Consider the following 25,528-nt stretch of genomic DNA (forward strand, 5'->3'; position numbering starts at 1 on the left):
TTACAGTTGTTTAGAACTATCAGTATATTTAACAGTGAACTGGTTTATATCCTCCTATTTGTAAAGATGAGGAAACTAAGGTTTTTGGAAGATAACCCACCCACTCACCCAGAGTCACAAGTTTCTTGCCGCAGGTGTGTCCCCTCCCCCCCCCACCACGGGGGGCTACGTGTCCCCTCTTCCACCCAGTTCTGGATGACTTCTATGGACTGAATGACTCTCTCCTAGTGTGTTGCTAGAAGGGGTATTAATGTCACCAGGAAACTACACAGTATGAGAAACTAAGAACTCCTTATTTCTGCCTGATTCATAATGATAGAATTAGACTTTATAACAGAACTAAGAAAGGGACTTATTTTTAAAAATTAGATGGGTGTTCTTTTCCAATCTAACAAATGAATTATTCTTTTGTTACATTTCCTCCTTTTGCTGGCTTAAATGACTTGTCAACAACTCAAAGTTTCTTAGTTTTAATGACTTTTCGGTTTTAGAGACAATCGGTGAGTTATATCCATTTGAGTTAGTAAAATGTGCAAAATTTTATAATCTGGGGACAGTTTTAATGCTTTATTTTAATGGTCAGACTTTTGATGAGATGGCTTAATATGAAGCTACCAGCAATGACTTCAACATATTTTATTACGAAGGTTAAAAGTCCCTATCGTTGGCGGAAGAGTACCCCCTCCCCAAATATGTTCATGTCCTAATCTCCAGACCTCTGAATATGCTACATGGCAAAGGGGAATCAAGGTTGCTAATCAGCACATCTCGAGATGGGGGAGCCTCCTGGGTTGTACAGGTGGTCCCTATGTAATCACAAAGGTCCTTAAAAGCAGAAGAGGGAATTAGAAGAGAATTCAAGATGTGAAGATGCTATATCACTGGCTTTATAGAGGAGGGGACCATCATCTAAGGAATACAGATGGCCTCTAGAAGCTGGAAAAGGCAAAGAAATGGATTCTTTCCAAAAGGAACACAGCCTTGCCGACATCTTGATTTTAGCCCAGTTATTTTAGTCCTCTGTTGGACTCCTAACATACAGAACTACATTTTAAGCCACTGACTTGGAGCTGATTTGTTACAGCTGCCACAGGAAACCCATATAGTCATGGGACAGAATTGTGATAGCCTCTCGGAGCAGACCTAACCATATGTATCACATACCAATGCACTCCCCACGGAGGTCCAGCTGGAATCCTTTGTTGCACTCACACCGGTAGCTCCCAGGAGTTGGAATGCAGCGTCCATTTTGACAGAGATAGCGAAACAACTGGCAGTAATCAGTGACATTGACTGGCAGCACCCCTAAAGGAATAACATGAAACCCTATTGAAATCATTTTTAACTAGGACATCTTTAATCAGCACCTAACCCACTAACGATGAGCAAGATGCTAAAACATAAAGGAAGGAAACTCTCTTTGGGCAAAGATCATCTGGGGCAAATAAACCATATTTCTATGCCCGCTTACAGAGATCACCTGTAGCCAGGTCCTGCAGCCTCACAGTAGCCTACTTCTCCCTACCTCTACCTCTTTTCTGCCTCGCTCTCAAGCCTCCAGTTTGGGTAAATGACAAAGGCAAACAGTTCTTGGAAATTACTTGCAAAGCTGCTTTGCACTATATAAAACTCATTGTATATACCTCCTCTATGACTTCACCCTGTGAATCAGATTTAAATCTCTCCTGTAACTAGCTAACTAACTGTCCTACAGTTGACTCAAAACATCAATAACAAAAGGACATTAATCAGGATGATGAAAGCTATTTTTCTCTATGAAATAGGCATATTAAGAAACTTACATACAACACTCTGTAAACCAAACAGTTAATCTAAGAATTGACCTGCTAATTTAATGACCAAATCAGCATTAAAAACAACAAAAAAGTTAACTTGGTTAATGTAAGAAAAATAACCAGATGACTTTTGACTCCTTACTTGGTGGTTCCCGAGATGGGTATGGATATTCCACTGGTGGTCGAGGGACTGGTACTGGAGGTCCAGGAGGATAGCCAGGAGGAACAGGGTGAACTGGAGGAATGGGGCCAAGGGGTGGGGAAGGATATCCTGGTCTCTCAGGAATTACCAAAGGGATGGAGCACAGCTTGTTGAAATCCTCTGGAAAAGCATGACACAACAGAACACAAAAGCTGAGCTGCAGTGTACCTCATAGGCCCGCAGAAGACACCTTTATGTTTCAAAGCAGCTTTTTTTTTTTCAATATATGAAGTTTATTGTCAAATTGGTTTCCGTACAACACCCAGTATCAAAGCAGCTTTAAATAAAATCAATCACGAAACCACATAGATCAATTGGAGAAAAGGGAAAAAGCCAACTGGCTTCATTCCCATCTTAATAGCTATAGTCACTATTAGGAACAGTAATTCAAAACTAAAAGCAAACCCCCCAGGGTGTGTACCACATGCCTCTCCCAAAATTTAAGGAGTCTTTACCTATGTCACGGTTCACTTCAGGGAAGAATCAAATGCCACCTTCTCCATTCCATCCCATTTATGGACCCCACAGAGCTCTAAAAAGCATGCTAAAAAGCCTGGATTTTATTTTATGTGAAATGGGAAGGCACTGGAACTCTTCAGACTAATGTGGGATGTAATCAACTGAACATTTTCAGAAGATTGATCTTGCTGATGCATGCAGAATGTGCTAAAGGGAGGCAGGGCTGTTACAGAAGACTAAGGGCAAGAAAACAATGGCTGGACATGGGAGGCAGTGATGAGACTGGGCAGAAGTGAACAGATTTGAAGCATATTTTAGAAATAAGTGGGTAGTACTTCATGAAGGAGTAAATGTTAGAGCGGAGGGAACAGGAAATCAAGAATGACATAGTCTTCTGGTTTAGCAAACGGGTACATGTTGGTGACATTTACCTAAATGGGGAAAACTGCAATGGAAACAGGTCTGGTGGATAGAGGCCAAGTTCCATTTGAACATACGAATTTTGAGATGTCAGACATCCAAGTAGATTTGTCCCACAGCAGCTGTATAAGAGAGTTTGAAGCCTAGAGAAGAAGTAGGGGCTAGATAGAAGTTTTGCAATTATCGGTAGATAGGTAGTATTTAAAGCCCCAGGGATGGATGTGGAAACTGAAGAGAAGTGTGTGCAGAGAGGCCTGAGGAATATCTATTTGTAAAAGACAACAAAGTGTTGAAGAAGCAGCACCCCACAGGGCAGAAGGGGGCGGGGTGTGTGTGTGTCCAGTGTTAATGCTGCATAATGATTCCCTGAACTAGAATACCTGAGTTAATCAACTATTTTCCTTTGACTTCACATATACACTGATTCCTCTTTCTCACAATTCCAGGTCTTTATCAGAATAAATCCTCTTTAGATTTGTGACCCTTTTTTTTTTCTGAGCTTCCCAAAAGGTGTTTTAAAACAGTAGTCAGGTTTCCAGGGATGTATTTACTTAACTACTAGCACATTTTCATGTTTCCTACAAATAGCCATATTTTGTTATAGTTCGCCTTTATATGTAAATTAACCACGTGATTTTTTTAATTTCTTTCTTCTCTCTCTTTTGCCAGAATGTTAACAGTTTTATTATCATTGCCACACAAGGATACTCCCATTGATACTTTCTATACTAGTTTTATCCAGTAACAGAAATTAGGTTAATATCAGTCTTTTCCTTATGGACTAAATCTGACTTATTCTAAGGCGCTGTAATAGGTCTTATGGAATTACATTCCTGTTTCAACCTCATGGGAAAATCTGCCAATTTACAAGTGGCTAAATATACCTAGCTACCATGTACTCTGTTGTTCTTTATTGGTCCTTTACTAAAATATCTTCAATCCCATATGATATTTCCAACTCAGGTTAAGTTTACGTTTTTAGAGAATTCTATTACTGCATTTAATTATTGTTTATCTGTAATACTAACCCACAGATTCTGTAGCACTTGACTGCATCTGGAAAGGATTTATATACTGCTTATGCTTCCCTGAACCAGGAGGCTACAATCCCTCCTAACAAACCACAGTGATCCCTCTCATAGATCTATGGATGCGCCATGTATCATTTCCTAGCTACCAGCTTCCCCCCACATTTCTACCACTAAGACTGTGCCCAGTCTTTGAAGTCAAGAATAATAACTAACTCATAACTAATTCCCACTCTGAATCTAGCCCTGCAAATTCACAGAAGAGGAATTCATTAACTATGTGTTGGATTTAACTGGATAGTAATTATATTAAGGGACTCATTTTTCTTCCAAGCTTCAATTCAGCCTTTTTCTTTAGTCTTTTAGGATTTGTATAAAAGAAGTTGAATAGCTTATCAGGATCTCTGCTAATTAGGTGAGTATATGACTTTAAGCATGCCATGAAATTCATCTTAACCTGAGTAGGAAAATTCATCTTAACCTCCGAGTGGGTCCAACTTCCTAACTTTCCCATGAGCCCCTTTGACATTCAGGATCAGCGAACTGCAGCTCGTTTTGTTCAACTGATATCCATCTTTCCTATCTCCATGTAACCTGGAGATGCTACTGATTTTTTTTTTAACAAGGTGAAAAGCTGACCAGTCTAAAATAATCCTACATGTGTATATATATATATACACATCATCACTCTCCTTAAGTTAAGAGCCTAGAGCTCTATAGCATTGCTACCAGAATGTTTGAGCAAACAAAACACTCATTTGCAAATCACCTTTTCTCTGTCAGTCTGCTTTTCCCTGGGCCTATCTTAGATTTGGGGTATCTCAGTGGTATATATGAGAGAGCAGTTCCCTGCAAAGCCACACAGGGGAACAGAACCTTCTGCTCATGTATCCCAAAGTAGGTTTTTAAGCACCTCTACCTGCCCTTCCCTCTCTCCTCTTTTCAAGGCCTCAGCACAGAAAGGAATCTTCACCAGTACTGCTGATTCCTAAATTAACATATATATTTAAAAAGTGATTTTCCTGGTACCCAAGACATGTGTCTTAGTAGGACAACATGTACTTCTTCTAAACAGTAACTTACTAAATGTTCCCCCTAGTGCACTAAGAACAATGGGCTATATTTTTAGTCCAAAGACAGTATGAAAATCAGACAAAATATACGACTTGTTATACATTAAAATGTATTGAAAGATTCTTATTGCTTCTTTAATCCACACATATAATTCTCAGCAATAAAGAGAAGTTTTAGAGTACGTCTGTGAGCAGGTGTAGAATCCATGATAATGGGAAATTTACATTCTGTGTGTAACATTCTACAGTAATCCGTTAACTCTGTGTTTATCCTTCCCCACCTTGATTTGCTCTGCTAAAACACTCTGATTCAAACACAACATTCAGGAATCAGATTGGGAAGGAGCTATAACCCCGGTTCTTACTTAAATCTGGCGGGAAAGAGGTCATTTAATAAATTGTTCACTCTACGTGGAAGCCTCCTATGAGGAAGATTTTGCTAAAAATTGTGGAAGTGTTATGAAAGCATAAAGAATATGGGACTATGATAATGAATGAGACCTCCTAATGAGATTTATCAACTAGTAAAAAGGCAATACATGAACACAAATTGGCACAAAGCAGAGTAGATGGGATTTGTGCCATAGCAACAGTAAAAACTTGGAACACAGAGACAGAAGGCAGCATTTCCAGCTGTTGTTATCTTGGGACATTGAAGAATTAGGTCATATTGGGAATCATGTTAGGATCCTTAACAAACAAGACGGCATTTAACAGGCAAAGTAGTAGAGATAGGAAGTAGGGAGTAAGAACCTCAACTGAGGAGTAGTTTTAGGAAAAAAAGAATATTTGAGTTTAGAAATCTTCAGACTGGCTTCAGGGAAAGCTTGATTGTATAATTTAACTAGAAAGTAAAGCTACCATAAAGAATAAGAATTAAAAGATGAACTGGGGTCAGATTTGAGGACACGAGATGCTCTCTGCCAAGTAGTAAAATTTTATTTTTAAGAAATGGAGTGATTTGGACCACTAGATACTGCCTGAATTCATCCTGGGAAAAATTTTCTGGACATCTTTTCCTACATTTTCCCCAGCCATAATTTTTTTAACCAAACTTCAGATGAGTTATGCTTTGGGAAATGTATACGGCAGCTGTGGATTTCATAGAGACAAGTTAGGAGGCCACTGCAATAGTCCAGATGAGAGAAAATGAGCTTTATGTGGAAATGGAAGGAATATGACAGATGAAAGAGGTATTACAAAGAGAAAAAAAAGTCAACAAGAATTGGCAACAAGCAAGAGGAAAGTGTCAAACGTTAGGGAAGGAGGAAACGTGTATCCAGAGTAACTCACCGAAAGACTCTGAAAGAAGTGAGTTTTATTCAAGTGAGCTTTAAGGACTATTTGAGAGCCAAAAGAAATACAGAATAAGAGAGGACAAGTACTTCTGAAAAGGTTGCTACTTAGCGGTAACAGGCAAGCTAAGGAAGAAGCAGTACCAGAAAACATTATTATTTGTACGGATCTCGATTTTTCCCCCCAAGTCATTGTCTGGGGAAATTTCCCTGAGAATCGTCTCTTTTATTTTCTGGAATCTTTTTCACTTACCTGGATTTCCACTAGATCTGCATCATGCACATTGTCACTGGGCTTGTGGGGGTAGAACTGGGGATACTCCGCAGATAACTGGAAGGGCTCTTACCTGTTGCTCTGATGGGACACATCTCAGGGGCGACAGTGACCCCTGGAGACCAGCATCGGCCAACATCACAGCAGCACTGCATTTTGGTTATGGACTGCGGCAGTTGGTTAGAACAGCGCCCGTTTGCCAGAGCCGTGTAGCAGTATCCAGGGCGTACATCTGCGAGAACGAAGAAGCACAGCCACGCGCACATCACTGGGATGGAACTCGGAACACCCCTCTCCTCCTCCAACACCTCTACGCTTCACACTTGGGCTCTAGCAGGCAGGATGCACCGACACTCCCGCCTCCTGGGAGGGAAGTGGTGAGCCCTGCTTGGGAACAATACTCAGTCAGAACTCTCTTCGTCTCACACCTTTCGCCCCTGCGAGCTGGTGCACTTGGCCAATGTCCCACATTCCATCCCCAAGGTGGGAATGAATGATTACAACCATATGTGCCATAGGAAAAGAGAGACTAAGAAAATCACTGGCAGTGACAGTTAATTAGTTATAAAGACATGTCTCTATACTGAAGGGAGACTGTGTTGTCCTTGGTTTCAAACTACTTAATTTGAGCCACTTTAGGTAAATATTGATATAAATCTATTTTAAAACAACATGAAGTCTGCACTATAGTCTACATTTCTAAAAGATCTTTCTTATTTTTCAGACTGAAACCGTGAGTCAGACTTGCAAGATTTTTTTTAAAGGAGTGAGCCACTTTGCCGTCAGATCCAATGCTTGTTAATAAAGATTTCCTTTTGTCCTGGGGCCCTAACAGGTTTTATAAGGCACTGGTTATTTACAAGTTCAAAATGTACATGATTCCAAGTTGTTAGTCCCATAAGATGTAATGGTTCTTGAAAGATTTTTTTTTTTTTTTTTTTTTTTTTTTTGGCAAAAAGGTATCTTCTCAAAGCAGCACGGGAAGACATATTTCTCTATACCACTTTTATTGGGTTACATCATGTCTGACTGTCATGACAACATTGACACACTGAAGTACAAGTCTAGGCTACCAAAAAGGAGCCTGTGACATAGTAGAAAGTTAAGTGCTTCATGGTGAGGAAGCACCGTGAAATAGAGGCAGCTAGCTAAGTATAGAACATCTTGATCCACCTAACACCTTGAGGATGAAACTCCCTTTAACAAAAGTGAATCACTGCACAGTGATATCCATACACAATAAAGTTGTAAAAATTACATACTATTTTAAATATGCTTGCTATCTGAAGAAATTAAATGGTAAATGCTTTTATAAAATGAAGAAGTTTTTATAGTTGAAACTTCACCACTATGTTTCCTGTAGGTCTAAATATTAACCTTCAGGTTTGATCAGAGAAGGTCATACCTATAAATGTCTTCATCTACATCATTCTTAAGAATACAAAGCCATCAAACCTTGAAGGTTACAAGAAATCAATTAAAAATAAAATAAAAAAGAAGGCTAACTTAGACACATATAAATTATTAACATCATAGGAAGAAGGCTACAAAAAAAAAACCTAGACAAACCATCAAATAAAATTAGGAGTCAGCTTGAAAGAATACAGATTATTTCTGAAAAATACTTAATACTTAGCAGGGAGGCACCAGGGTGGCTCAGTGGGTTAGGCATCAGTCTTTGGCTCAGGTCACGATCTCGCCGTTCTTGAGTTGGAGCCCTGTGTTGGGTTCTGTGCTGACAGCTCAGAGTCTGGGCTGCTTCAGATTCTGTGTCTCCCCCTCTCTCTGCCTCTCTGCCCCTCCCAGACTCACACTCTGTCTCTCTCCCTCTTTCTCTCTCTCTCTCTCAAAAATAAACGTTTAAAAAAAAAACACTAGCAGGTATTGTGGCCCCAGTTCCTACACCTGCAGTCAGACTAATAGTCTCAACAGAGAGGCAGAGTGAGTTTCATTGCAGCCTGATCCAGGGTAAATGGCCGGAGAGAGGAGGGCAGACAAGATAAGCTCTGTGAAGCTACAGGTGGCACCTTCCCTATGAAGAAGGAGCAATAAAACTTCCTAGTTTCTACTTTTCATTGCTTTAAAGCCACTGATAATTTATATACTCAGGGATTAGTAAATTTTTGGGGCATGGAAACCAAACGCTGTTAAGAATAGGAATAAATGTTCAAAACTGGCTTATATCCCAGTTTCAAATGAATTTGGTGGTCAAAACCCAGTATAAATACTTGACCACAATTTGTATACATAATTTTCAGTGTGGGCTATCTTTCAGGGCAAAACTGGGACCTACAGTTGCCAATTGCAAACTCTTAATGGGCTAATGTCTATTAGTTTGCACATTAACTATGATACTATTTTACTGCCCTGCTGGCTGACTTAGATGTTATATCAGTAGGTTAGAGACTTGATCAAAATGGTGACTGTTGCAGCTAAAAAAAATTACCAGCCATATCTGGGTTGTTGGCAATCTCTGATTTACAAACAGCACCTGCACATACAATAAGCATTTGGCTGATTTCTTGTTCTGCAAGGAGGGCTTTGGTTAAAAATACACATATTTACAATATTTATAATTCGGAATAAAACCTATAGGCTGACAAGTAAAGGAAGGGAAAATATGTGAAAATCAGGAGGCATTTGGAGGAACTGTCCCCTGGGCACACCAGCCTGAAGTTTTCCATGTCATCAGGAAGCAGGAAAGAAACCATTGTATAATGTGGGATCATTCTACCTAGAGGCTAAGGAGTGGCTTTGGGATGATCTGAAGACCTATGGAAGCTGAGGGGGAAGAATGTTAGGATTTGGAGGAGACAAATGGAGGGCAGGAGGAGGCATAGATGCCTTCTTCTATCTTGAATTTGCTCTGGCCAAGACATCTGGCAAAAAGGGGTAGGAAGCTTTCTTCCTTTTTCTCCTTCTGAACCACTTGGCCTTTTCTTTCAGAATGCAGAAGTCACATTCTATCAAAACAAATATATTATGGATTAAATAGGTGTTTGCGGGTCATCCTAGCCTATCAATAGGCCTCTCATAACCAGTCACTAACATCGTTGTGTCCAACCAGGAGCTAGGAGCTGTGAGGCCCAAACTAGGTACAGGATGTCATCAGGATTCCTGGGAATTGATGAGACAGAACACACTAAGATGAAAAGACCGCCCTACACAAGTTATTATAAAGCACCAAAGCAAGATCACAGAACAAAAGAATAAAATAATACTGCAAAAGCTTACAGGACAAAGGGAGTGCTGAGACAGGGAGGTTTGAGAGCCTGAGAATGTGGGGGCCAAAGGTAACAGGTGGAATCTCATGCTTAGAAGAGAAGTATAAGGAAGATGTGATATACCACTAGCCACGTGTGGGGTTTTCTATTGGTTAGATTTACTAATTCCAAATAGCCAACCTAAAAGCAAACCTTGGATTTGTTTATAAGTTGGAGACTGTATGTATTTTCTTTTCACTAGGGATATTTGGCGGGGGTGGGGGGGGGGGGGGGGGGGGGGGGGGGGGGGCGGTTGAGGGTGTCTCTGTGATTTACCATGGCAGGAAATACCAGCATTAGGGAAGGCCGAAAGGTCACTTGGAGCATTTTATGTAACAAGTTCCTAACTATGGCAACAAACAAAGTACCAAAGAAGGAGAAAGCTTGCTTGCCTAGAGTTTACTGTGTCTGGTGTTCACTCCGGAGGGAGCAATGACTGGGTTAGGGACCGTGGGCTGGGGCCCAAGTTGGGATCTCAGCAACTTCACTTCTTAGCTGCTTAAGCAATCGAACCAAATTACTTATGTGGACTCTGTAAACCTCAGCTTCTTCTCATGTTCAGTATGGTTGTGAACATTAAGTCAGATAATTTCCATAATAGCTCACACCTAGGAGGTCACCCATGAATCTTAGTCTCCTCCCCATACCCCACTTTCTTTGTAAATGGTATGGGTATATTTGGTAAAAGTATTTTAAAAATGTAAACCATCTGATATGTAAATGTGTTTTAATCATTTTAGTATAATTTGGGGCTCTCTTTGAAGGTTAAAAAACACATCTACCCATTTTCTGGCCCAGAAAGAACTTCTGATCTACCTCTCTGCTAAGCATATCCCTCAGATGTCAAGTGCTAGTTGGGCCAGTTTGGGGAGAAGAAGGAGCTCTGTGGATTGCAGCCGCTGTCCCTTCCCTGCAGTTCCAGTATATGTGGAGAGATCCTGGAAAATCAGGCAATGTGGGCACCACCGTTGTTTCTAAGGAAAAGCCCAGATATGCTTCCCTCACTGGTTGTACTTATTCAAATGTCAACTAAAGAGACCGCCCTCAGCTTTTATTACATGATTAAGTAAAAAGGAATTCAGAATTTCAAGTGCAACTCTGTTTGGGTCTGAAATTCATGGCTTGTGGTGAGGATGCGAAGCTGAGTGTCTCAGAAAATATGGGCCAGAGACAAACATCAAAAGATAGAATTTGTTTTTCTCCAAGGCCATTGCCATAGGCTTCCTAGCTGTGCCCTAATAATAAGGAAGTACTCATTTTGATATTCAACAAATACTTACTGAGTGCCTACAACATGCAAGGAATTGTGCCAAGAACCACCAGGGATATGTGAGGATAGCAGTTATGTAGGCTTTAAGGAGAGCTTACAACTTAACTAGGGAGGTAAAAACATACAGACATAAAATGTCCCTAGAAGACCATTTATGAGAAGTATTTCCTCAGGTAAGGGAGAAACCGCTTTCAGGTAAGCTGATCTGGGACATCTTCAAAGACAGAGAGCCTGAGCAGAAGCAGGAAAGGGGGCTTGAGCTAAGTGGTACAACATGTATGATTAAAGGCATGAAGGAATCAAAACAAATGACCTGTTTGAGGGTGAGAAGCAGGGACTGTGCTGATAAGTCAGCAAGGCTGAGAGAGGTCAGAGAGTGTCTTTAAGTATTAGGCTACACACCTGGAACTTGAACTTTTCTCTAGCAGACTAGACTTTGAGGTAAGTCTTAATAATCATTAAATCTGACAGTTATCAAACCTATTTTTAATAACAAAATCCCTTATTTTAATTGATATTTTATGTAGAAGCCTAACACCCCACTAGATAAAAGCAGAGTGTGTGCACGTGGGGGGCACTGACTGGGGGGGAGGGGTCCTGTCCCCTTAGTCTCCCCCTTCTCACTGTTCCCCTCTCCCACCCTAGCAGCTCTGGAGACCTTTTCTATACCTGAAGGATCCAAGGGGCACAGACTGAAAACCACTAATTTCCAAATCCTAATGGAAAACTACCAGAGGTTTGTGAGCAAAAGAATTATTTAATCAAAGCACTATTTTAGGAAGATAAATCTGACAAGATAGATTGTAGAGAAGCCAGGAAGCAGGGAGACCAATTAAGAGATTACAAAATTTCAGACCTAAATTAACACAGGTCCCAGGAAACGACTGAAGGTTTGACACTTAACATAACTGCAAAGTTAATTTATAGACCGAGGACATCTGTATGGGCTCCTGGATCATCCCTCTTTCTGGGAGGCAAACATCCTAATACAAGAGGACAAGATGTCTCTTTTCTTTAAGACGGTGCTCCACTGTTTAATGAAATGTAAATGTACATTTTACATAAAGTGAGAAATTATTAGTTCCCTTTAACAAATGTGTTTAGAAAGATGTTCATTAGGGAACTGGTTGGTAGAAATCACTGTTTATGCTGTTTATAATTAAACCTACCTATGCATCTGGTACCATCGGGAGAGGTGTAAAAACCAGGAGGACATTTGCAAAAGTAACTGCTGACCGTGTTTGTACATTCTCCCCCATCGCAGATCCCAGGAATGGTGGTGCATTCATCAATATCTGAAATGTAAAGAAGGGGTTACTATTCACAGAATGCAGTATACAACTGTTCATCACCAAGGGAGGTTCAGATGTAACACCAGTCAAACCATGTCCCCAGAAACAGCAATCTTTACAGAATAAAAGCAGCACATGAAATAGTCAATTCATTGACTATTGACCCAGAAGTGGGTGCTTCTTCTTTCAACACAGTCTTACCCAAGACATTAGCGCAAAATAAAAGAGACTTGCCCTGTAAAATCTAAAAGTATGTACTGTTGGGGCGCCTGGGTGGCTCAGTCGGTTAAGCGTCCGACTTCAGCTCAGGTCACGATCTCACAGTCTGTGAGTTCGAGCCCCGCGTCGGGCTCTGGGCTGATGGCTCAGAGCCTGGAGCCTGCTTCTGATTCTGTGTCTCCCTCTCTCTCTGCCCCTCCCCCATTCATGCTCTGTCTCTCTCTGTCTCAAAAATAAATTAAAAAAAAAAAAACGTTACAAAAAAAATAAATAAAAGTATGTACTGTTTTACCAACTAACTATAGCATGCTAAGATTCCAAATGTCACTTAGTTTAAAATTTTGTTTTTCCTCTTCTCTCCATGTTTTGCACTGAGTTAATCTCCCTTTATACTTATTACTCTGTATTCTGCATCAGTTCCTACATTTCTTTACAATTGGATTTTCCACAAAGCAGATACTGAAATCCTACAGAGACCATGTGGTCTGAGCGCTGACCAAGACTCAGCGACATCTTGGTGTTTTCAGGGGCACTCAAACTGCCATGATGATGGTTTTCTGCGGGTTTGGTAAGTGAATGGTGGGGGGCACTGGGATGCTTCACCCAGATCTCTCTCAAGGAAGGACTTGTCCCAGTACTAGGGGTGCTATCAGCAGACAGCCTTCAGTTTTCAGCTCCTTCCAGGACTGCCTGAGCTGTGGAGAGCCGTCTCAGCCCGGACTCCATGCTTCCCATGAGCCCAAACCCAGTGACTGATCATGGAGAACAGGAAGATGGTGGTCTGGTCATCTGCACCAGTGGGGAAAGCTCTGAAAACCACTGAATACCCTGTGGGGTCAGCAGAGGCCATGGTTAGAGTTAGCTCTCGGGGCCCAAGGCCAATGGTCTCTTCCAAGGAAGCAGTAAAAGTTCCTTAGGACAAATACAGCCATTTCCTTCAAGGGGAGCTTTTCAAGAACCAGATTCAGACACTGACAGTTGTCAACAGATGTGGCACCAGTGAGGGGGAAAAAAGGAATTGAGAACTTCCTGTTAGGCTAAAAGTAAACTCAGAGCGCATGACCTTGACTCCAAGAGGAGTGGGCTTTCTGCACTCACCTAGGGAGAGGTGCGGTTTGACCCAAGTACCCTGGGAGTATTGCAATGGCCAGACTACACTGTAGGCACTCAGAAAGCCCTAAATTAAAAAAAAAAAAAAAAAAAAAAAAAGAGTATTTCTTCTCTAGTTTAAGTACTGCTCTTCACTTGTAAAACAAAATAGAGTTCTAAGTGGACCAGATTCAAGTGTCTTCTGACTCAAGTTCACCCTGTTAGTCAAAAAGGCAGCAGAGACACTGTTTACATGCAGTTTAACCTTTTTAAAACCAAAATCCCCATTCTTCTACGCTAGGCTAGAGGTTAAACCAAACAATATTTCCCTGCTTATATTAGAGTCAATGCTAACATAAACAGCATTGTCATTGTGAAGTTGTATAATGGTAAAGATGTATATTTCTATTCCGGCAGAAATTTTACTGGAGTCAGTGAAAGTCAGGCTGAGAAACCACCAAGGATGGAGCCTAAGGTTCTAGAACTAGCATAACATCAGCAAGCACATTTTAAGACAGTTCTTTACCATCAATCCTCCTGCATTTACCAGCCACACTCCTACTTAAAAAACAAACAAAAAACAAACAAACAAACAAGCTCAGCCTAGAGGATTCAATAACCCTATTTAAGAATAGAAGAGGATGTATCCCTGTAACACAGAGGTATCAAAAAGAAAACATACCTTCCTCAAAATGTCCCTAAAGACAAATGTCTGAGTCATTAAACTCCTATTGAAGATCATGTGAACAACAAGTGTCTATTAAAAGAAATATTTTTCTACCTGTTAGTATAAATGACCGTGACCATCCTTTTTAAGGCCACTTAACATACACCAATAGCCGAAGGGGTTATTTAAGTGACAAAACACATCAGAAAAAGTTATTCAAAAAACAGAATGAACTGGCAGGACGGAGCAGACTTCTTTCACATGCTGGCTAGGTTAGCTTTGGCCCCTTTACTGAAGATAACAGCAACGACAACAATAATAATAATGAGAGTTGACAGGTATTGAGTGTGAGGCATTGATTAAATGCTTTATGTGTATCAACTCATTTATTACTCACAGTATAGATATGGGCATAGGACCTGATCTCTATAATTCTGGGATAGAGATAGCTATCCCAGGGATAGCTCTTGCATTTTCCTGAGGCCTTCAGAAAACCAGCATGAGTAACACTCAAAATAAGAACAAAGAGGTTCATTTATAAAGTGATGTTAAACCCAAGTCTCCCATTGCCAGGGGCTGGGCAAGAGGGAGAGGGGCAGGGATCCCACTTAGGCGCATGGCCCCAGAGGTCAGTAAGTCAGGAAATACATCATAGTATACACCTCCCTAATTTTCACCCAGATAAAGATAAAACTGGACTAGGCCAAATTATTCCATTTGAAGGAGCTTAAATGGTTTTGAATTCCCTTTAGTGTCCTCTCCTCGGTGACATACCCATTTTTCTTCATGTGTCTAAGGCCCTTCTACTTTCCTGAGTCTCCTTGCTTCTCAGTCCTGTTGCTTCATGGTGACAGGGGCAGGAGTTCTGATTTTGTGGCCAGGCTGTGGTGAAGTCCCCTCAATAGTAAAAGGCCGGAATAAAGTATCTGAATCGAAATCACTTATACTTCGAAACTCATACTAATCTATTATTTTTTCCAGGCTCTTAGCATGCTGTATTTACCTCCCTTTAATAGAATTCAGGGATCCCACATAAGAGAGTTGGAGATCAGTGGATTTCTTAGCATTTCTGTGAGCCAGTCTGTATTAAATATCAGCCATAAAAGTAAATCAGTTTGTGGGGGCCTGGTGGGAAGTGAGGCTTGACTGGGAAGAGATGCTTCTGTGCTCTGGACACTTCTCCCTGGCTCCTTAGGGCAGAAGGGAGAGGCAAAGCTGCTGGGAAGTAGCCATGCTTATGGTCTCACTGGCCTCTTGCTGTGTGTCCAAGAAGGGACACAGTGGTAGGCCCTTTCTGTCCAGATTTGCTGCCTGGACACAGGAAAATCCAGTGTAAAAAATCTGGCTAAAAAGTAAATAAGCTGATTCTTCAAGTCATGTTGAAAATATTATCAGCCCTACTATTTTATAGTCATACCATATATGCCCGCATACAGCACCTGCTATCTGATCACAACTGGGAAATAATGAGAAATGTGACAACTGAGTCTGGATTACAGAAATGGAAAGGACCCTGTTCAACCTCCTCATTTGAAAGCTGCAGTAACTCAGAGCTGGTAACTGATTTGTCCAAGATCACACAGGTGGGGGACATTACCAGGTGTAGGGCCAGGTCTACCTTATTCCTAGGGCTCTTATGCCTGCACCACAGAAATTGTGTTCAGCAACATGTAGGGAGCTGGTGACCCTGAACAGTGGGAGTCAAGGGTTTACAATGAGCTGCAGAGCATGGGGCCCCAACTGTAAGTCAAGTAGCCCCAGGAGTAGTAAGTCAGTGGGTCAAGAAGCCCCAGGAATTGTCCTTGGTGCCTGAGAGGATAAGAGCCCCTCATAGCAAGTAGCCATCAGATGAATATGTCACTATTTCAGAAAGGGGAAGTCTTAAGGTTTTTGGCCATGTATTAGGGAGGACACAGATGTAGGGGCTACATTTTTAAAAAGTCCTTTGCATCATGCAGCGCTGGTATAATTGCTAAAGGCTGGGCTGGCGGTAATCTAAGTCCCAAAATATTAGTGGTTAATTAGGAATCCAAGGGACTTCTTCCAGAAATAAAACTTAATCCTTTAATTACACTTTTTATTTCTTAATATCCTCCCACAGTAACCTATGCAAATATGGACTCGGTTTCCAAAAAGAAAAGGCTCGTGTGTTCTTTCAATGTGCACCCTCGAGAGTCATTGGAAAAATCAACAATGAAGGTGGGCGTGAACTCTGTTTCCCTTCCCCCCCCCCCCAAATCACAGCTATAAATCTCAATATTCCTTCTTAAATTTATGAAAATTTAATAATTGTTACTTGATCACTTCTGCTTGATCATTTACGTTTCAAAGGAATCTAAGTTGCATGTAATGATATAAAATTTGGTATAGTTTCAGGGGAAAAGGGATATTTTAAGAAGGGAGAATTCTGCAAAAGGCAGATCTCACTGAAAAAAAAAAAAAAAAAACTGCTCTCCCCATCCCTGAGGGAGTAAAGGTTAGCAGCTTGTAAATTTGCTAAGGCCAATTTTTTATTGAATTGGTTTTTTAAATAAATTACTGTGGGCTTCCAGGTACCCAGTTCCTTCCTTTCCAAGTCAAGAGGAAGATGCATTTTAAAAGCCACTCCAAGTAATGGGAAAAGTGCCAGAATGATTTTCACAAGGGCACAGAATCCCACTGTGGCCTGACCATCTTCCCAGGGCACACAGATGTTCTCTTCATCCCTTCACTGTGTGGGCCAGTTTTTCTGGAATTGCTTCTATTGACCATCCTATCAATCATCCTATGCCCAGAGTTGTGCCATTCCCATAGACAGGCATAAAGCTGGAGAAAAGCAAGGGAGTTGAAGGAGGAGACCCAGTTCACCAAGCGTTCTCAGAGGACTTTCTGATTACTCTCCTACCCAAGTAAGACAGGGCAATAATGCCCGAACCAGCTTCCAGGCCAGAGTACACATAATACAAACAGGACATTCTCTTCCAGTATCAATTTTGCATAAAAAAAAATAAAAGAGAAGGGAAAAAAAACCCATCATCTGAATTTAATGTAACTGTAGATGGCTAAGGAAAAAAAAAAAGGTCTAGCCAAAAGTATGCTGTTTTTATCTTGCTACTGATTTCAATATGCAGCCGGAAAAAAAAATATTTGTGAAAAAGGATTAAGTAATTTTCAGACTGAATTTTTTTGTCCATTGGATACAGCACCATAATAGGTTTCTTAGTATTAACAAAAGGATTTTGAATGATTTTTCTTTCAGTCTGAGTATTAAATCTGTGCATCTTCTGTCTCGTTCACGACCACACAAGGTGATCAATCCTGACAGTTGTTAACTGACAGGTGAGTGAAAGGCAAGGCACACAGGAAAACAATTCTACTCCAAGATGGAAGCTATCTCATTCCAAAAAGCAAAACTTGTCCAGAAGACTGGACAAGTCATATGGATCATAGTGCCCTCAATCTTGAAGCTGACTGTATCTAAGCTGAATATATCAAGCCGAGAAAACCTGAAAATATAAGACACAACCCATTGCTGAGGTGGATTTTGCATGCTATTATAAACCTGACAGCTTATTAGTGGCATAAAGATATATGTATATAATACCTGAAAATATATACTATAATATTTAAAAATTTTCAAAATATTAGGAAAGATAAATATTAATATTGGAGGTTATGGCTTACATCCTGGAAAGAAGGCAATATAATATGACATCACAAGTACCAGAGTGTGAATCAAAAGAAGTAAATGCTAGTGCCATCTAAATGACTTCAAACAGGGCACTTACCATACCCAGTTCTTTAATTTATAACATGAAAGGGTACAGGTACTTAAGTTCTTTGCCTCATTCAGTAGCAACATCCTCTGCTTCTAACTTAAATCTACAACAGAACTTCTAAAATACGTTGGCCTGGAAGAGTCAACTTTATCGTTCTTTGAAACTTACTGTGTTTTTACAAAGTCCTAATTCCTTAGGAAGAATGTATGTTTCACAGCTACCTCAACTGTTCATAGCATGTTCAAGAACATATTATTATAAATTCTATGTGATTAATAACTTAAAAATAACTCTAGGGGCACCTGGGTGGCTCACTCGGTTGGGTGTCTGACTACGGCTCAGGTCATGATCTCACGGTTCATGAGTTCGAGCACCATATCTGTGCTGACAGCTTGGAGCCTGGAGCCTGCTTCTGATTCTGTGTGTCCTCCTCTCTCTGCTCCCTCCCCCACTAACGCTCTGTGTCTGTGTCTCTCAAAAATGAATGAACGCTAAAAAAAAAAAAAAAACCCCAAAGAACAAAAAAACTCTAACTCATAAAGATAATTCCATCAGTGCCAGATTTCAGATTACTCAGTTTCAGGGCAAGTAGATATCAAACTTCTCATGTGTCATTTATGAACTGCTCTTCAAATCTGAAGCTGTCTTTCCCACATATGATATACTGTGGCTATCCACAAAGAAGATTAATGAACTAAGCCCATGACTTAGAATGAATTATTCCTCATTGCTGGGGTTTAGGAGTATAGACACAACAGCAGCTGCTTTTAACAAAAGTGCATGCATCTAAATGCAACTTTATATCACACAAGGTACAGCTAAAAATGAAGGAAGAAGTTTTGTCTGCTGAATTTGATAAGAGATGTACCTTGCTATATTACTGTCAGCCATTATACATGCAAGGTGCATGCACTCATCAAAGAAAAGAGAGTTGGATGCCACGTACTTATTTCCTAGATGTTTCCCTCTCATGGAAAAAGCATTTCTTATGGCCTTGGATGCCAGGCCTCTTTTTGGCAAGCAGCAGTAGCGGTACATATGAACATAGTCCCTCTATGCACATTTTAGGAGCTCAATCTAGAAACTAAATGCAAATGTATAAATTTACCTCCAGTTATTTTTCTGTTTGATTACCATTAAAAAAGCTTCCATTTGATAGGCACAAAAGAAAATACTAACCTTGTACTCGGAGCATAAATAGAAGAGTTAATCTCTCCAAAAACTAACAAACATACATTTTAACTAAAAAAAAAAAAAAAAAAAATCAGAAGATATGTCCTTCTGAATGATACGTAATGATTAAATTTAAATTCATGTCTCTAGAACTATGCAAAAACATGTGTCTTGAACATTTTAACCCAAATATTGGTTCAAAAATATTTCATGTTTTAATATTTAATTTGATTCAGATGGATCTCTTATTTTGGGTCTATAAAAGTGGAAAAAGCTGCAGGGTTTTTCTGGTTCACTAGCACAAAGGCATATTATTCCTGGTAAGAATATTATATTTACACATTCACAGGAATGACAAAGACAGAAGGATTTTGGAACAATTTACAATAAAGCTTGTCGTTGATTTGCGTTTTGCCTGCCCCTCCACCCCTTCACTGCAAAGCATAGTATTTCTTACCTTCACATTTTTGTGATGCTTCATTAAATTTGTGTCCAGCAGGGCATTTGCACTCAAAAGACCCAACAGTATTAATGCAATTTCCTCCTTGACAGAGCCCAGGGATGGCCTGGCATTCATCCACATCTGTCAGATTTTAGGAAACAGAGAGAGAGAAAGGGAGAGAGGGAGACATTCATATAAAAGTTACTGCAGAAGAAAATGTGACAGTTTTTATGTCTATATTACTCTATTTATGTCAACGAGTTATTTGTCCATTGCAATATTTGGAATAAAATGAGAGAAACTATTTCTCACAATTGCTTTATGTAAAATAAATTTTTGAGTAACATAAGTTGGTTAGTAACGGTTGGTAAGAGGTCACAAATGTTAATTTTCCTACCTTCCATCTTCTCTTGTGTAGAAGGCAATATTTATACTGATTTTTGTGGGTTTTATTATGAAAGCTGCAAGTTACAGGATGCAATGATTAAAAGGCTGACAATAATAACTAGAGTTATTCAAGAAATTCTTAGAATCAAAAAGCAACACATTTCTATAATAAAACTGTCTCTAAGACTTATATTGAATGATTCAGTTAAAGCAGAATTTACGTAAGATCACAGAGACTATATGAGACAGTGAATGCTTTTATGCAGATGAAATGGAAAAATGTTCACCTTCCATTCTGTAGAATTGTCTCGTGCAGTAAAAATTAAACAACCCAGGAAATTAGACTAAGAAGTGAGAGAGACCCGAGATGAATACGCAGTCTTACTTTGCTGGCAGAGAAGCCACCAGAGGGAAACTTTTTAAAGTAAGTCAGTGTGTCCTCCCAGCTCAAAACTCAAGCACCTATCTGAAAAGATTCTACCTGCCCCCTCTACTCTCTGCTCTCATCTTCTGACCTCCTCTCCCTCTCTGTCACTCTCCTTCTAAACTGGCTTCCTTGCCATTCTTTAAATATACCAAGGATGCACTTGCCTCGGGGTTTTTAATAGTGGCCCATTTGCCTGGATCATTCTTCCTCCATAAAGGTTCACACCATCCCATCTATCGGGTAGGTCTCTGTTCACTATAGCAGTACATCCTTCACTGGCCAAACAGCAACAGCCAGCCCCCTGTCACTCACCACCCTTCCTACTTTGCTTACTTTTTTCCTTAGGATGAATCACCAGCTGACCGAATAAATGCTCGTTTGCTTTGTTTTGTTTTATAAACCCATTGTCTTTAATTCAAGTTCCAGACAGCAGGTTCTTCCTCTGTTTTGTTCACTGCTATATCCCTGGCACCCAATAACTATGGTCCCACATGTAGCCCCACATATGAACTTTCTAGGAACAAAAGTAATCAATCCAGGCTCATTGTGTTGAGTTGGAAAGACTGTAAAAAATATATGTACATTCTCTCCATCTCTTCATTACATATGTATGTATATATGTGTATAAATACACACAAAAGTCTAGTTTAATAAAGGACCCCCAGAGTGGCAGTCTAACTTTTCTTTCTCTCACTTTGCATATTCTTTTAGAAATCTGGAAGCCTAGGGTACTCTCTTGTTTTACCCTTCATTGTATGAAACAAGAGAGTGATCACCAGTTTTAAAGTCTCTACTACCCCATGTTCTTCAGAAAAGTTGGCATGAGGGAAAGGGTACTAAAGGAGCAACAATTTATTTTGCTATCAAACTGTCACTGTTTTAAATGGAATGTCCTGGCCCACAAATGAATCACTATATGTGCACTATAATTAGATTATGTTTTATAGTTGATCTCAATTTTATCTGAGACCAGAAGTTTCCATTCTCTTGATATGCTGAATATGTTATTGAAATGTTATTTGAAATTGATTGTACATATAAGCAAAACTTGATAGTCCTGTTGGTCATAATTTTTGGCCAAGAGGAAATACACAGGAGGGCACTTCTCTGCTGGCCATGCCTTCCACGACTGAAGACAGAATAAGCTCCTTTATGAACCCATTTGCCCACAGCCCGTCACATCTGGCCCAAAGTCTAAAAACACTGGAAAGGATAACAGAGCCCCAAGCCTATAGCAGACTTGCTCCAAAAAATCCCACACCCAAACATGAAGAGTTTCATTCTCAAAGTGTCAATATAACTGCCATTTTGATTTCATGGGTTTCACAAAATTTCTGATAAAAATCTTTCTTTTTCCTGACTCTTGAATAGCAGAGTCAGGAAGGGGCAGAAAGAAAATGGTGGACAGGTCTAGATTGTAGGAAATGCACAGCAAAGTCACAGAGTAGCCACTCTTCTCTCTCCCTCATCATTCTCTGTTCCCCAACTGTCTCAGTGCCTCAACCTCTGACAATGACTCATGGATGGATAGTTGGGCACACCAAATCTGGCTTTCTGGTCTATGTCAATGAGTTCACGGGTATTAGCTGGCTTCCAAACACCAAAACCAAGAATTTCTTCAAAATTCACTTCTAAGGGTAAGAAAAATAACTAAGGTTCCCAAGAAAGGGGGAACTAAACTAACTCTTTACTTTATAAAATCACACAATAGACCCCTTTGTAATTCCTTTGTTCCAAAGTGACTTCTTGCTGCTCCTGACATTCAGAAGGACGAGTTGAAGGGCACATAAAGGAGCTGTATGTTGTACCCAGAAGTCAGGAGCCAAGACCAACAGTGTTTATCACAAGTGGAATTTGTGGAAGCAGAATTTAATGGAGACCCACAGAACTGTGTGATTCATCTCAAATTCTGTTTTACTGCATATCAGCCTTAGAATTAACACACAGAACCAAACCAAACTGGTATCTATTTGCCTCAGAAAACCATACCCTGAATTTTCTGAAAATATTGCAACTTGTTAAAAAAAAAAAAAAGCACTGAAGATGTCTAAAGGAAGCAGATACAGCCTGGGAGTTTTCAATCCCATCAGTTTAGTGCTGAACTGCCTCCATTCACTTCCTCCTGTTTCCTGCCAGACATCCAGACAATAAAAGAATTTGTACAGCTGGAAGAATAGGAGTAAAAGCCAAAAACAGAGTAAGGGCTTCTATGGGAGACAGGAGAAGAAGCAAGCAGGCGACATCTGGGGATATTTAAAACTGTGAAACAAATCTTAATTTATTTCTGACTTGTAAAAAAAAAAAAAAGCATAATGTAGCATGTAAAATGGAGAGAGGAACAATTTTCTTGAGGTCAACTAAGGACAACCCAGGAGACAGAGGAACTCCAACAATATCAAATGGAGGGAAAAAAATAAGAAAAACAAAGTACCTTGTTCACAAATTTTGCTTTGTGTTTATACATAGCATTGCTCTAACGCACAGCATTACTGCAACCAGTATCACACCACCCCACAGAAACACCTCTGGGTTCGGAGGGGGAGCTGCTGGCAAGGAAAACTCCAAGGAGACCAGCTGCTCTCTCTTGATCCACGCTCCTAATGCCTAAGTTGGATATCATGCCGTCAGCGAAATCATGAAGTTATGTCTCTGACACCGCTTTTCCATTCTCTCCAACTTCACTGGAGAATGGCTCTCCAGAGCAAATAAGATGAATCCATTAAGAGCTCCATCAGCCAGGGGTTTACCTTGACAGGCTCCTGTACGGATATTTGGAATGAAGCCTCGACGACAGGGGTGGGGCTGGGCGGGGCACATCTCACAGGGGTGGCCCCAGGCTCGGCCGACAGTGGCACAGCAGAGTGTTTTTGTGCAGACAATCCCGCTGAGCTGTCCCTGGCACATCTGGTTGCTGACCACGGTAAAACACGGGCCCGTCCTGTAATCTGAAAATAAAGAAGGAGAATTCCATGAAGGTCCAGGAAAGCAGGAACCATCACGCAGAGAAACAGCTGTGCCCCATCATGCTGGACTCCAAACTGGGAAACAGTCTTCAGGGATAGAACCACACATCACTGACTCTGTGCGAAGCCCTGGGCAGATCATTCTGCTCACCTCCATCTTCCTCACCTACAACATACGGATAAAAACACCAGTTCCTATCCACTGTGAAGACACTGTTGTAAGAATCAAATGAGCAAATGGAAAACACTTTACAGTTGTGATGTCCTATAAAAATATAGCATATTATTACACATTCACTCAAGAAAATGTACCAGTGCCCACTATGAATCAGTCCCTGTGCTTGATGTAGATGTTTTGGTGATTAAAATAGACCACATCCCTGCCCTCACGGAGCTTAGAGTCTTATTATTTAGGCTGGAAAAAGAAAAAATTTCAAAACTTGCAATGAGGCAAGTCATGGCATTTTCTTCCTGGGAGTTCTTTGAACAAAAGAAATGGTTACCTGGTTCTTTTGGATTGGGTCCATCTTTTTTCAAATACAAAAAAAATGTGCAAGCAAACAAACAAGTAGGCATTTTTAAAAATTTACCCATGCAAGGACATTAGGCATTTAGTATAAAGAGGAAGGACACTGCTCTGAAATCACTGTAACCCTTAGGCAAAAGTCCATCTTAAAGTAAACAGAGATAAGCTAAGGCCATAGGAGAACTTCCAATTACTCTCACCAGATGCAAAATCTGCCTTCATTTTTGTTTTGTTTTGTTTTGTTGTTTTGTTTGCTAAACGGAGAAAGTCTGGATTCAGCAGCCAACAAACAAGAAAGATTAACATGTAGTGAGCAAAGAGGACCAAAGCCAGGCTGTCCCCAGCCTAGCCATGATAGAAATCGAGACCATAATATCCCTTTCTGTTCTACAATGACCTTGGCAGATAAGGGAGGCTGGGTTGTGGCGAGACCATAGGCTTCTATCCACCACCCAACATCGCATGTTTCCCCATGTCATTTTCAGAAATGCACAGTTTCCCATGAGTCCAGGGATGGAGTAAATAAATAAATAACTGAATAACCCCAGTAAGTTAGTTTCACCACTGAATTCTACAGTTTTATGAAAATCACTGTGTGTGCTAATGAAACTGCTGGGTTGGGTTTTCACTTTTCTTTGCTTCTTTCTTCTCTAAGTAGCTCATGAGACATAGATATGCAGTTTACCAAACAGCAACTCTTCCTTTACAGTACCAGCAAGAGTGAACAGGGTGGACCATAACCACATTTGGACAATAACTGAATCTTACCTGCAGGCATGCCACTGTTCTCCGTATTCTCTCTCTCCTGCTTTCTTTGCTGCAGTAATGACTCCAGCTCCTCCTTATCACTAAATGTTCTTCCTCACTCTCCCTTCTCTCTTGCTAAAATGAGCCACCTGTGGTCAATGGCACCTCCCTAACGTCCACGTGGAAAGAGGAGCCTTCTAAGGAGTTCCTAAAACAAAACGTCACCCAGTCTAGTTCAGCAAGAGGACTAGGCCCAAATTATGGTATTACTTGAGAGATGGACAGGATGGCCAAAACGTCGAGTCCCCCATCTTCACATCTCCCTCTCTCCGTGCAAGTGCTTGCAAAAATGTTCTGTGTATCACTGATGGAATGCAAGATGACTTTAGATTGTCATGTTTTAATAGGCATGTATGGTTTTTAAATTTTTTAATGTTTATTTATTTTTGAGAAGGAGAGAGATAGAGCATGAGCAGAGGAGGGGCAGAGAGAGGGGGAAACACAGAATCAGAGAGAGGGAGACACAAAATCTGAAGCAGGCTCCAGGTTCCGAGGTGTCAGAACACAGCCCGACGTGGGGTTCATACTCATGAACCGTGAGATTATGACTTGAGCCAAAGTCAGACACTTAACCAACTGAGCCACCCAGGCACCCCGTTATGTATTAATCCTAATTTGTATTATTAAAGAGTATACACATAACAGACTCTGATTTCACAAATATGTTTGCTATGATGAGGATTAATAAAAAAAGTTTA

The 25,528-nt window shown here is 40.4% G+C and overlaps 1 protein-coding gene across 2 annotated transcripts in view; it reads right to left on the reverse strand.

Annotated features, from left to right (window-relative positions):
• Nucleotides 1–25,528, reverse strand: part of FBN1 (fibrillin 1) — a 711,751-nt gene that overhangs the window by 582,549 nt on the left and 103,674 nt on the right. For both annotated transcript variants that reach the window (XR_007453814.1, XM_049613586.1), the window contains exons 7-12: nucleotides 23,282–23,479; nucleotides 19,736–19,861; nucleotides 12,250–12,375; nucleotides 6,621–6,779; nucleotides 1,939–2,118; nucleotides 1,165–1,305 (exon numbers count right to left, since the gene is read on the reverse strand). Coding sequence is in view for 1 of the 2 variants with exons in the window: in XM_049613586.1 (XP_049469543.1) it covers nucleotides 1,165–1,305; nucleotides 1,939–2,118; nucleotides 6,621–6,779; nucleotides 12,250–12,375; nucleotides 19,736–19,861; nucleotides 23,282–23,479 (930 nt within the window). In the remaining variant the exon portion in view is untranslated. The remainder of the gene's footprint in view (nucleotides 1–1,164; nucleotides 1,306–1,938; nucleotides 2,119–6,620; nucleotides 6,780–12,249; nucleotides 12,376–19,735; nucleotides 19,862–23,281; nucleotides 23,480–25,528) is intronic.

Source organism: Panthera uncia (assembly GCF_023721935.1).
Source record: "Panthera uncia isolate 11264 chromosome B3 unlocalized genomic scaffold, Puncia_PCG_1.0 HiC_scaffold_1, whole genome shotgun sequence".
In the NCBI taxonomy this organism is placed as follows: domain Eukaryota; kingdom Metazoa; phylum Chordata; class Mammalia; order Carnivora; family Felidae; genus Panthera; species Panthera uncia.